General features: G+C 43.9%; 1 protein-coding gene across 1 annotated transcript in view; it reads right to left on the bottom strand.

Annotated features, from left to right (window-relative positions):
• Window positions 1-13,694, bottom strand: part of LAPTM4B (lysosomal protein transmembrane 4 beta) — a 51,424-nt gene extending 37,730 nt beyond the window's left edge. Inside the window, exon 1 of the mRNA XM_053395580.1 lies at window positions 13,480-13,694. Coding sequence (XP_053251555.1) covers window positions 13,480-13,581 — 102 coding nt within the window. The 5' untranslated portion in view covers window positions 13,582-13,694. The remainder of the gene's footprint in view (window positions 1-13,479) is intronic.

Raw genomic sequence — 13,694 nt, forward strand, 5'->3', positions numbered from 1 at the left:
TGGTGCAGGAAGGACTGCACATGATCAAATAAGATTCTTTTCTTTTTATTGCTTCATGCATTCCGTAGATGAACCATGACACTTGGCTCACTTTAAAAGACAGTTAGACAATTTCTGGAGGATATGGCTTTTCCTTCCTTCTGAAATGTATATTGTATTCCGAGTACCTCCACATTGATTGACATGAGTGGCAGGACAGGACTGCTGTTGGATAAATCACATTGTTGTCCTTTTGCAAGTATCCCCACCTACACACATTTACATGGATACCAGCCTCATTGCTTCCCATGGAACTTACTTCCAGGTTAAAATAAAAACCCCAGCTATGGTTGTACCTTCAGGTTCATTATGGAGCCTATGCAAACATTTCACATCTTATCCTTTTGGACTGCAAACCTTACTTGGCAGGGTAGGCTGTTATTCAACACAAATGCCAAAGTAAATATTTAATTATAGTTAACATAATCACAAAGAGTCCCCTGATATGCAAAACAAAGACAACTGGTTATAAACAGAACCATGTTCCAGCATTGAGAAAGGATGGTTGACACATTAATTTGCGAATTCAGACACAAAATTACCCAAATTGTAAAACAAAATGCAACTGTGGTGCTACCATTTGAAAATGGTGTACACATGTTTAGAAATTGTCAGGATTCCCTGCAATATATCTCAATATATGATGATGGGGAAAGCAGTGGACCACCATCTCCATACGTCAGGTATGTGCACCATTCACAACTCACATTGCTATTAGTGTATTTTGCCATTTCAATTCATCAATGCATCATTGATCAGTGCATCAATGTTAAGCCTTTCCAAATGCAACCTCGGGCATTATACAAACCTAGAGAGGGATCTGGAAATATAATTTTCTATTTCAGATGCAGAGGAATAACAAACATTTGCCTATTCTTTTTTCCCCTTCACATCTGAAATAAACCAGTATTCTATCTCCAGTAGTTTCAGCTGCCCCAATTTAGAGATAGCTTGTGCATCATCTTGGGAGAGGAAGGTGAGAAAACCGTATCTTGGACACAAGAAGAAGGCAAAAGAACAGGAAGCACCAGCCACTGGAACTACTTGTTCCTTCCTGCCTTCACATCATGTCTGAACTACAAAGAGCAGAATCTCCCAAATTTAACAGTGTTCAATATAGAAAGAGGATAGGAGGAGCAATTTATAATACTACCTGCAACTTCCTATTGGAAATGAAGCCTTTGGTAGTAGACTTGGCACCAATTTGCTTAAGAAAAGCAGGGAGGAGAGAAGGGGTACTTCACAAAACGTTGGAAGAGTGGCCTGATTGGGAGGGAAAAATCAGTAGCACAGAGATGTTTTTAAAAGCAGACAGGGGAAGGATACTAGCCTGATCTGGCACAAGCTAAGTCTCAAACAAGTAGAAACACACACTATCAAGAACTTCATGTTTAGTCTTGCGTTCAACCTTGAATCGCTATGAACTGCCCCCTGTCCCCATGCACCAAAACAAAAGGAGTCAAGGTGCCGTGAAATGCAAAACTTTGCAGCTTGTTCTGCACACCCATACAACATCTAAGTGATTGATTTCCTCCCCACCCCACCCCAGTCACAGGGACCTTATTGTTTTCCCTTTCAAATTAAACATGAGCAGGAGCACCCTCCATGGTTGCAAGAGAAGAATGAGCTCAAGCTGAATTGCTGGACAGCTCCTTTTGGCACAGGTTGCTTCTACGCTAGGTGTGGGGCCCTCAAAGAGCTGCTGAAGCATCTCCAGGAGAGCAGGGCAAAACCTTGCAGGCCAGCTTTTTGGGGGCATTCATGGGAAGACGAAGATGCCCTTGAAGATCAGGAGCAGGGAAAAATTCCCCAACGTTGTTGGGAGGTAGCAGCTTGCTTAATTTTAAAAGGTGGCCATGGAGTATTTTGTTCCTTGCTTTGGAAAGAACAAAAAACAAAAGAAAGCAACAACTTGCAGCAGCTATTCTGCAGCATCCCAACCAGAGTCACACTGGAATGTGCAGTGTCTTTCCCATGGGCATTCCAGGAATTGTGACCAGTTAGATATAGATAAGCTTATGCCATCCATGAAACTTTAAAAAAAGGAAGTTTAAGAAGCAAGCAGTGGGAAGGGAGCACGGGACCCTCAGCTGTCAGAAAGTCCAAGACAGTGAACAGAAAAAGGGATATGAGAATCATGTGTGCTTACAGGCACGACAGAGATTTAAAAGTACGATCTTCAGTGCTCTGTTGGAGCACAGTACAGTGGTACCTTGGGTTACATACGCTTCAGGTTACAGACTCTGCTAACCCAGAAATATTACCTCGGGTTAAGAACTTTGCTTCAGGATTAGAACAGAAATCGTGCTCTGGCGGCGTGGTGGCAGCAGGAAGCCCCATTAGCTAAAGTGGTGCTTCAGGTTAAGAATGGACCTCTGGAACGAATTAAGTACTTAACCCGAGGTACCAATGTAGTCACATGGGGGAAAGGGATGTGGGGAAAAGGGGGAAAGGCACAGGTGGGATAGAGGCAGGGAGCTAAACGAAATTTCCTGCCAACGCACTACTGGGGGAACCCAGTGGATGGCAAGGAAAAGGGCAGACTGCTTTTTACTAGAAGTCTGGTTGTATGTAGAAAGCCTCCTTTCCCCTCCCATGGCTCCATCTTCCCTCATCCCTAAGCCCAAGCATCCTTCTATTGTTTTATCTATTTTTTGTATTTCTATCCCTTTTATTTCAAGGAGCTCAGGATGTCATGCTTGGCTGTCTCCGTCCACTTTTCATCCCCACAACAAAGTTAGTTAGGCTCGGAGAGGCAGGGACTGGCCCAAGGTCACCCAGTGAGTTTCATGGCTGAATGGGAACGGTCTCCCAGGTCCCAGTCCAACACTGGCTCTCCTTGACAGAGACTCCCACCCTTGTGAAATTAAGCCAAGAGCTCCATGTGGCTCGTGGGCTGCTGGCTGCCCATTTGGCTCCAGGACAGCCTTTGCCCTAGTGTCCTGCAGAAGTTTCGGACTACACCCCTCACCAGCCCCGGCAAGTATAGGGAAGGGCCATAGCCCAGTGGTAAAGCATCTGCTTCAATCTCTGGCATCTCCAGGTGGGGCTGAGAGAGGCCCACCCCCATCTGAAACCCTGAGGAGCCACTGTAGAGACTACTGAGTTAGCTGGACCAACGGTCTGACACAGTCTGCGAAGTTTACAAATGGTCTGGGAGTAGCAATACAACATTTGGATGTTGGCCAAAGCTGGAGAACCGCAAGGTCCAGAGAAAGCAATCCATTAAAAAAAATGCCTGTGCATTAACATTTCAGAATGTGCCTTCATGGCGCAACATTCACCCCAGTCAGAGAAGCACTGAACCCTGTACCCACGATCTTTAAAAGGCTAGGTTCTTTTGTGGAATAAAACCACCTCTAGAAATTCACTTAATGGAAAATTTTGCCTGGAACAGTTGTTCTGCGTGCTGTACATGCAGACAGAAGACAAAGCAGACACTATCCGATTTCTCTCGGAAAGACAATAGCATTTGTTGCTATATAATTGCCAGGACACAAACTGCAGGTACTGTTACTGGCCAGGCAGCGATAGTAATCAATGCACGTTGGTGACAAAGACAGAAAGGCAGGACCGAGAAGGGCACAAGAATTCCAGAGTGAGGGTGAACTATGGCATCCACTTGAAGCCCAGGGAGGATACTGGCAAACCTAGCCTAAAGGCACGTGATGCAGTAACCTCATTTAAGCTAAGCAGGCCTGGGGCTGTACAGCGTCCGGATGGGAGACTGCCTAGGAAACTTGCACCACTATGAACTCTGCAGAACAATGGTGGGACCTAAATGTGATTCATAAAATAAAATAAGCTTTTCTAGCTGAGTGACCATAGCCAGGCAGACTAACTATCCCATCTGTTTACTCCACAGCATTCTTTTAAATTCACTGCATTAGCAGTCTCTTCTCCTATCCAGGAAAATCTATATAGGACACCATTCTCAATTTCACAGCTATCCATATTTTGAGCATAACTTTGTAGCAGAATGGTTGGGCCATTACTCAGTGATAAACACATGCCTTACGTATAGAAGGGTCAAGGTTCAATCCTGGCATCTGCAGGCTGGACTTGGAAGACGTCCATCAAACAATGGACAACACTGACCTGAATGAACCAATGGTCTGATTTGATATAAGGCAGCCTCCTGGCCTAATTTGGCTTAGAACTAAATAGATATGTTAAAAGATCTACTGGGGTGTCTTTCTTTAGTGACAAGAGTCTCATCAGACAACTCTGAAATACTTGAACAATGTGGCTTGGTATTCAGTACCCATGATGATCCATCCTTAGCCCTCCAATTTATTCCTTCCCTGCCACCACTCCCACTTTTGCAGATTCTAACTGCTAAAACAAACATTTCTCAACAACTGCTGTGTACTGCTACAGAAACAGTGCTCAAAATTTTCTGTGCTGCCTTCTGAGATTCTGCAAACATATTCCCACTGCACATACACAATCGAAACACCAGTCTAATAAATGGGATTCCAAGATCTCTATTCTGTTACCTATATCTTGAACAACCTTGATCAGCTTTAGTTAGGCTGCTCTCATAAAAATGATTAATTGAAAGGCCATTTTCAAGTTAATTTTTTTAATAACCCTTCCAAGAGTACAGACTAGTCTCCTTGAATTAGTTTTAGGATGTTTATACATGGAAGTTCTGTGTGTTTGTCTATGCTTTTAATCAAACTGTTGTTTTTTTACTAAGACACGTTTGCTTTCAAAATAGTTCTATTTTCTGTCTTGAATAAATATTCACAAGAGATTCATTCCAGACTAAAAGATATTCTTGACATGAATCATGCTAAAAGTGCAGTATAACTCTAACCCTAATCTCCCTATTTCATACAAATGTGACCATCACCACCCTATTTTACATCTCTAATGTTCATTCATAAATATTTGTAAAAGCTTTTTAGAAAGGGGTCTTGAGGCCAGTTGCTCTCAAGCCAGACATTCCATCTACATTTGCAAGGTTGCAAACTTGTGCCATTCTAGAAAAAGCTTCAGAAAACCTTTTACAACATAAAGTTAAGTCTTTACAACTACAACAGAGATGCATTAACAAAATGAGACAGACAGGAGGGGGAAGGAGGGCTCTCTCCCAACCCTATAAATATTCTATACACTATCACATGCGCCTGCCAACGATTTTGTTTACCTTTCGTATATTAATTGAAAATGCTAAATCAATTTCCCATTCACTTTAAAGTGAATGGGACTCCAATGGTTCTATAGGATTTCGAAAATGTCATTGTTAATTTAGTCTTGCGTATATATAATTTCCTATTATTTAGTTGGAATGTCTTAAAGTCAATTTCATCTTCAAAATCTACAGTTGCTTCCTAAGGCTTAAAAAAAAGGAAAAAGTCCAATGAGTAAATCCAACTGCAATCTTCAATGATGTCACTGCTGAAATGCAAAGTCCTGAGCAGTCCTGGCTCCAACGCCTGCTTGATCTTCTACACAAGGCAGCAAAGACAATAGTCGGTTTTAACTGCGAATCCTAGAAAAATGTCGTCACTGGCTTCTGGGAAGTAGATTATTCTAAATGCCAACAAGGTATGCCAAACCCTAACAGAAACTGGGTCTGTTCCAACTATTTTTTCCTCCCCGCTGACTTCCAGAACTAAGTAAGTTGTTGCTGAATTTCCAATTCCCATGTGGCATATTGCTCTCAAATGAACCTCAGGCTTTTTTTCTTTTTTAAAAAGTGTATTTCTTGGTAGACATTTTCAGGATTTAAGCAGAAGCTAAAACATTAAACCTGGTTTAATGTTAATGCAGTAAGTCTGTATTCATCCAAAGTCTTATGGTGGATACAGATGCCACTACTGTACTGAAGAATCCACTCTGAATAAGCTTTTGGTGCAATTCACACAGGCTTTTATTAACCCAGGATGTGTCCCTGCTGTACTTTTTTTAAAAAAGCTATTTCACTGTGTATGCGCTTTTGCCTGGTTTACTGGCTATTTACTGAATGATTTTACTGGTATTGCTCCCTGCTATTTATAATGAAAAGTGGGTAAGACATTTTATAAACAAATGGAGCGTAGCAGGATGTAGCAGACTTCTCCAGACCTAATGAGGTGCTATGTATATTTCATATTGCACCCCAAGACTATTGACTTGGTCCTTTCATTATGCGAAGTTAAGAGGAGTGCTGCTGAGCATATCCAAAGTGATTTCCCTTCTGCCCTGCATATCTCCCAGTACGTTTCTGAGCACAATTCAAACTGTTGGTGCTGACCTTTAAAGCCCTAAATGGCCTTGGTCCAGTATACCTGAAGGAGCGTCTCCATCCTCATCGTTCTGCCTGGAATCTGAGGTCCAGCACCGAGGGCCTTCTGGCGGTTCCCTCACTGCGAGAAGCCAAGTCACAGGGAACCAGGCAAAGGGCCTTCTCGGTAGTGGCGCCTGCCCTGTGGAACACCCTCCCACCAGATGTAAAAAGAGAACAACAACTACCAGACTTTTAGAAGACACCTGAAGGCAGCCCTGTTTAGGGAAGCTTTTAATGTTTAATAGATTATTGTATTTTAATATTCTGTTGGAAGCTTCCCAGAGTGGCTAGGGAAACCCAGCCAGATGGGCAGGGTATAAATAATAATAATATATCATCATCATCATCATCTCCAATCCTATATATTTCTACTGCCAATAATGTCCCATTGAATCCAATGGGGATTATTCCCTCCCTACCCAGCAACACAATGTGAAGAGTCCCTCCCAGGCTGCTCTCGCCCATTGCCAAATGCCTAACCCAACACAAATCAAGCAGTGTTGCTTTTGTGTGCCCCCACCACCTGGTATTTTCAGATGTACTGGCTCCGAACATGGGAGGTTCCATTGTGTGGTCATAGCTAAGTCATACCCACACACAGACCTTCCCTCCTCCGTTAATTGCATGGCTGCTGGCTTAGATGGCTTTGAAAGAAGATTAGGCATCTGCCTTGCAATGATCATCTGAGGAAATGTCATTAAGATGCAGAACAAGTGGCACTAAGCTATGCTCGTTATATTATTAACAGGTAAACGTCCCTTACTCCTCCTCCTTCTCCCTCCCCAGCCTTTCGGAAAGTTGGCTTTGGGGTGCTACTCAAACGAAAGGCAGGATTAGAGAGGCAGTATTTCTACTGCTTTTTACTATTCCTTTAAAAAAAAATTAGAATACCAGGCTTTGTACCTGGGACAGTCTGTACGTGAAGCATTTGCTCTGCTAATGAGCTATGACTGCTTCTCAACTGGTCTGGGACGGATTAGGGGTGGACAATCGTAGAGTTGGAAGGGACCTTGAAGATCCTCTAGTCCATGGGTAGGCAAACTAAGGCCCAGGGGCCGGATCCAGCCCAATCGCCTTCTAAATCCGGCCCACGGACAGTCCGGGAATCAGTGTGTTTTTACATGACCAGAATGTGTGCTTTTATTTAAAATGCATCTCTGGGTTATTTGTGGGGCATGGGAATTCATTCATTATTATTTTCTCCCCAAAATATAGTCCCGTTCCCCACAAGGTATGAAGGACAGTGGACCGGCCCCCTGCTGAAAAGTTTACTGACCCCTGCAGTCTAGTTCAAGCCCCTGCAAGGCAGGAATATGCAGCTGTCCCATATGGGATCAAACCTGCAACCTTGGCGGTATCAGCACCACGTTCTAACCAACTGAGCTATCCAGGCTAGATCCCTCTCTTTCAAATAGTTTTGGGGAAACAACCTTCATCTTAATTTATATTGCCATGCGGTTAATCCATCTTCACAGCAGCCTGCTAAAGACAAATGCAAACATGCTGTGGTGTTCAAAACACAAAATTTCAAACATTAAAAAAAATAAGAAGTTCCTTTATTTATTTATTTTTAAAAAGCACCTCGGATTCAATTCTGCATTTTCTTTACAGTTCATATACTCCATTTTGTACTGCACTTCGAAATACTTTGTGGCCCGTCTGTCAAGGAAACTGCCTGTGGGCTTACAAACAGTGGCAGCCGCAGGGAATTACTGTATCTTATAAAGAATTACGTTGCTAATAATACATCGCTTTAGGGTGTTAGCTCTCCAGAAATAAACTCCTCTTCTGAAAAGCAGCATTAGCTGCTGAAGTCAGCATCCCTCCACAAAAGTAGCATGAACTACAGGGAGAAAGGGCAGAGAGCCAACACAGGAGGCAAAGAGCCAGGATAATGGAAGGGAGCATGAATGTGGAGAGACAGAGAGAAGATGGCCAACAGACAGGGCAGACCTCTACTTCCTTGCTCCAAGTAAGCGTGCGTAGCATTGAAGACTCAGGATCCTGAAGCCAACAGGGCTAACTTCTGAGTATTTTGCAGTATAAGCTACTGTGCAGTTACCAAAAATAAGGCAGGGTGATGGAACCTGCCGCCCATATGACTTGTTGCTTGGCACTTTCCAAACCACATGGCCAGCACGCTGTAGTATTTAGAGTGTCGGATTAGGACCTGGGAAAGCAGGGTTCGAATCCCTGCCCAGCCATGAAGAAGAAGAAGAAGAAGAAGAAGAAGAAGAAGAGGAGGAGGAGTTTGGATTTCATATCCCGCTTTATCACTACCAGAAAGAGTCTCAAAGCGGCTAACATTCTCCTTTCCCTTCCTCCCCCACAACAAACACTCTGTGAAGTGAGTGAGGCTGAGAGACTTCAGAGAAGTGTGACTAGCCCAAGGTCACCCAGAAACTGCATGTGGAGGAGCGGGGAATCGAACCCGGTTCACCAGATTACGGGTCCACCGCTCTTAACCACTACACCACACTGGGTGACTTTGGGCCAGTCAATGTCTCACAGCTTAGCCCAACCTCATAGGGTTGTTGTGAGGCTTATATGGGGAGAAGGAAAAGCATGAATACTACTTGAGATCTTTGGAGGAAAGGTAAAATATAAAGATAATAATAATAATATAGTGGTGTAGGGAAGGAAGTTTGGTTGGGGGAGGGAATTATAATGAAGTACATGCCACCATTTTTGTGCGCCAAGACCTGAGAAATAGAAAGCAAATCTGGCCCTGCCAGATTTGAAACTATACTATGAAGCGTCTTGTCTCTGCTGGTTAAGGGACTGGATAAAATTAGAAAACAATAAGTTATTAGATTTGGAAGGTTTTGATAACAGATTTGGATGGCACGCCTACTTATGGTTGGAGAAGAAGAAAAGTCATAAAGGTTTTGAGAATCATATTTTTAGGAGCTCCATATTAGAAATATGGGACAGGTATAAAAATATACTGGAACCTAAAGTCCCACACTGGTTGTCTCCATTAGAGGTAATGAGTGTAAAGAAAATCAATATGAGAGGAAATTGGATTACCTATGGAGACTTGGTAACTAAAGTGGGGGAGAAATGGAAAATGAAGCCATACGAACAAGTAAAGGACTATGTGTTTGATTGGTTGCACTATCTTCAGGTAAATGAAATGTTTAAAAAGGATTTTAAAGAGAGGGGATATATAGAAAAAGAATCGAAATTCCAAACAGAGATAATAAATAATGATTCTAAGATAATGTCTAAAATGTATAGAATTTTACTGGAATGGCAAACGAAGGATGAGGAGGTTAAATCGGTTATGATACATTGGGCCAGAGATTTTGGTTATAATATACAACTGGTTGATTGGGAAAAAGTATGGAATGAAAATATGAAATTTACTGCATGCTCGGCGATAAAGGAAAATATCATGAAAATGGTATATAGATGGTACATTACACCGGTTAAGTTAGCAAAAATGTACAAGACATGTAATAAGTGTTGGAAATGTAAAGAAAAAGAAGGATCATTCTTTCATATGTGGTGGGAATGTAAGAAGGTTAAGGGTTTCTGGGAAAAGATATATAATGAGTTGAAAAAGATGTTTAAATATACATTTGTAAAGAAACCAGAAGCCTTTTTGTTAGGAATAACAGGAAGAGAGATTAATAGAACAGACTATAAACTCTTTCAATATGCAGTAACAGCGGCAAGAATATTAATGGCCCAAAAATGGAAACAAGAGGAACTACCGACACTTGAAGAGTGGAGAATAAAACTTATGGACTACGCAGAACTGGACAAAATGACTGGGAAAATTAGATATCAAAAGGATCACAAATTCATTGAGGACTGGGGAAAGTTTACGGATTATCTGAAAAATATATGTGATGTACAGACAACGTTAGTCGGTTTTAAAGAGGCTTTGTGATTGTTAAAGATGTATTGTTAAAAAAAATAGAGATGATAAGTTAGTATTAACTGGCAATATAAGATATGGAAAATGCATAATGAATAAGAAAATATGGATGATTGGTGGAGGAGCTGGTGGAAGTACAAAAAACTGGAAATTTGAGAAAATGATTGTGTTGATTAATTTCTAAAAGAAAATTTAATAAAAATTTATTATATAAAAAAAAGAGAAATAGAAAGCAAGTATAACTGCTTATTACGCACCAATTCCCCACCCCTCCCCAGTCTAGAACATCTTGGTATATAGCAGGCATGTCCAACTCCCAAGAGACTGTGATCTACTCCCACTATAAAAAACTGGCAGTGATCTACCCATTGGATTGAGCTTTGGGGAGGGAGCCTTCACCAAAGTCGTTGAGCGGTTCAACATGCCTGGTATATAGGAATACTATTTTTAAAATGATGGAAAGATAAGAGCTGAAAACTGGGGGAAAAAATTCACTTATTTCCCCTTGGACTTTTATACAACATATAGTACCATGATGACCAGAAGTGGGGAACCTGTGGCTTCAAGATGCTGCTGGCATACAGCCCCTATCACTCCTTCCCAAGGGCCACATTGGCTGGGGTTGAGGTAAGTTGTGGTCCAACATCATCTGTGGGACCACAGGATCCCCACTCCTGATCCAGGCACACAACTACAACTAAGTTCTCAAATGTACACTCAGAATGAATGAATCTTTATTTGTGTCAGCCATCGGCCATAGCAATAAAACAACAATACACTATACAAAGCATAGAAATAAAAAGTTAATTATATAAAATACATTTTAGGGTTTTGATGTACACTCAGACACTCATTCAAAGGGTATCTGTGTTATTCTTTTATGCACTGAAAATATTTATGCACCACTTTTCCATTAAAATATCCAAAGTGGTTTGCAGCAGCTTTAAAAGAAAGCACCAGGCAACAAAACCAAAAGGCAGACTAAAACCAATACACATTTACCAAGGAGTGAGGCCCACTGACGTCCAGGGCATGCTTCCAGATGGACATGTATATTGCTATTATTTTTATTATTGTGTACCCACTCTTCATCCTAAGGTCCCAGTGTGGGTTACAACATTAAAACACAATATTAAAACAATTTGCAGTCACAGAAATAATGTCATGAATATAGCAGGTGTGGGAAACCTGTGACACCTCCAAATACTGCTGGACTACACCTCCCATCAGTTGCAAGTGTCAATTACTACAATTTATTATTTATGAAGCACTTCACTGTACAAAGTGTTTTACAATCTTTATCCTAACAATTTTCAAAGCAAACGAGGAATGTGTGTCATTAAAATTGCCTTTTGGCCGATAGAAAATGGGGATAGGAAGGGACTTGACCAACTACGTCACAGCTTAAACTTGGAACTAGGTGCTACAAAAGGTAGGTTCAACTTCTCCACCATAGTCCTTGCTGTTAAACTAGATGCAGTACCTCATAGGTTAATAAATTATGCTCAATATTATTATTTCCAAAGTGCAAAATTTGTTCTCTCTCATCAACTTAATGCTCCCGTTGAGATTACGAGTGCTGGCTTGAATGTGTTGGGCCCCTATTGGACAGCAAAGTGTTCTACTATGTTGTTACACCACCCACCCCATGAAAAGCAACAAAGATGGAAAAAAGAAGGAAGAGGACTCCTTTAACTTTGGTCACATCCACACCACACATTTAAGGCACATGACTTCCCCCAAAGAATTCTGGGAACAGTAGTTTCTTTAGGGTCCTGGGAATTGTAGCTCTATAAGGAGTACAACAGCTCCCATAATTCTCTGGGGCAAGCAGGCAAATGTGTGGCGACTCCCGGAAAATGGCCGCCACTACCTCTCAACCACATGTTCCATCTGGGAGGTACAGTGGTACGACTGGGCCTGCCATGCTGGGAGAGCACAGGTGAGGAAGTGGCGGCAACAGCTACCACCTGCCTGCCTCCTCTTCCTTCTTCAGTGGCACAGCGAGGAGAACAGAGCCCAGCTAGGTTGCTCAAGGATTGTGTGCAAGAAAAAAGTAAAGAGGTTGGCTGCTCCTTGCAGGCATGTTCTCTCTGGAAGGTTCCACCAGCCTGCTCTCCTAGTAAAGCAGAAGTTCAGACTGGGCTTACAAAGAGACTGAGGGCAAGCAGGTAGAGAGGGAGGTGTCAGTCTGGTATGTAAGGTAGTGGCAGCTTGCAGCCGGTGCTCATCTAATCCCACCTGCTGTGACCGGGCGTGCAAAGGCGTGGGAGGAGCAGTCACTGTCTTTTTGCACTCACGCCTCCCCCTCTCCCTGTGGACACCACATAGCAAACAGGAAAGTGATTGCTGGAATAAAAAGTCACTTCTCCCTCCACTGGCTCACCTGTCCACTCCTGGCAGGGACGCCAACTCCCATCGTGCCTGAGCACTGGCCATCTGGGGCTGATGGGAGTCTGACTCCAACAATATTTAGAGGGCCACAGGTTCTCCATCTCTGCCGTGCCCCCCCCCCCGGAAGGGCAGAGGTGAAAAAGATAGACGGATCCTTCTGCCTACTCCCTGTCCTTTCTCTGGCAGGGTGGCAGGTATAGTGGGCACTGGAGCAAGCAAGGATTTCTATATTAAAATGGAGGGTTTTGTATACTCCTGGAGAAGCCACGCTGGCTACACAGGGTCAGAGGCAGGACACCTCTGAATGCCAACTGTATTCTCGATAGGGGAGAGAGACGTAGCCATCTGCTTGTGCGCATCTGGGGTGATGACCGTGGTGAGAATAGGATGGCGGACAAGGCGGGCCTAATCCTGCAAGGCTCTTTCCAGGTCCCAGTTGCTTCCCCCTTTCTCCCGGCGCTGCAGCAGAGATTTGGGCTCTGGGCTACTCTGCCAGAGAGAGTGTGTGTGTGCGTGTGCCTGTAAAGCACACAGCCCCCCCCCCGCCGGGAAGATGTGCAGCAGAGAGGACCAGGCTGCCTCGACCCCACCTCCCACCGCGCAGGTGGGCGAGCAAGTTGGGTACCAGAAGCGGACAGCCCAGTCTTCCTCGCTGCTGCTGGGGGAACCTGAGGGCAGGCAAGCCAGCAAACTCCGCAGCAGCTCCGCAGGGCCCGGTTCTCAGCGGGAAGCAAGCGCTTCTCCACCCACCTGCTACCCGGGTGTGCGAGTTGCGCAGGGTCGGGGCCCCTCCCGTAGCCTGGACGCCGCTGCGGCCCTAAACCCGGAGCCTAACCGCGGAGCCCTTGGGTGCCTGCGCCCCGCTCGCCTCTCCCTTCCTTACCAGGTACCAGATGCCGAGGATGATGGTCCCGGTGCGGACATGGCAACACATGCAGCAGCTGTTGGAGTAGAAGCGGGCCCAGGGGGAGCTCATCATCTTCATGGTGCGGAGCGCAACAGAAAGAGAGAGAGACGCGCGGCTCCGGTCCCGGCGGCAGCTCAGCGGCGAATTCCCCCAGCGCTGCAGCAGCGCCTGGATACCGCCAGGAGGAGGGA

The sequence above is a fragment of the Podarcis raffonei genome, chromosome 7 (genome assembly GCF_027172205.1).
Source record: "Podarcis raffonei isolate rPodRaf1 chromosome 7, rPodRaf1.pri, whole genome shotgun sequence".
In the NCBI taxonomy this organism is placed as follows: Eukaryota; Metazoa; Chordata; class Lepidosauria; order Squamata; family Lacertidae; genus Podarcis; species Podarcis raffonei.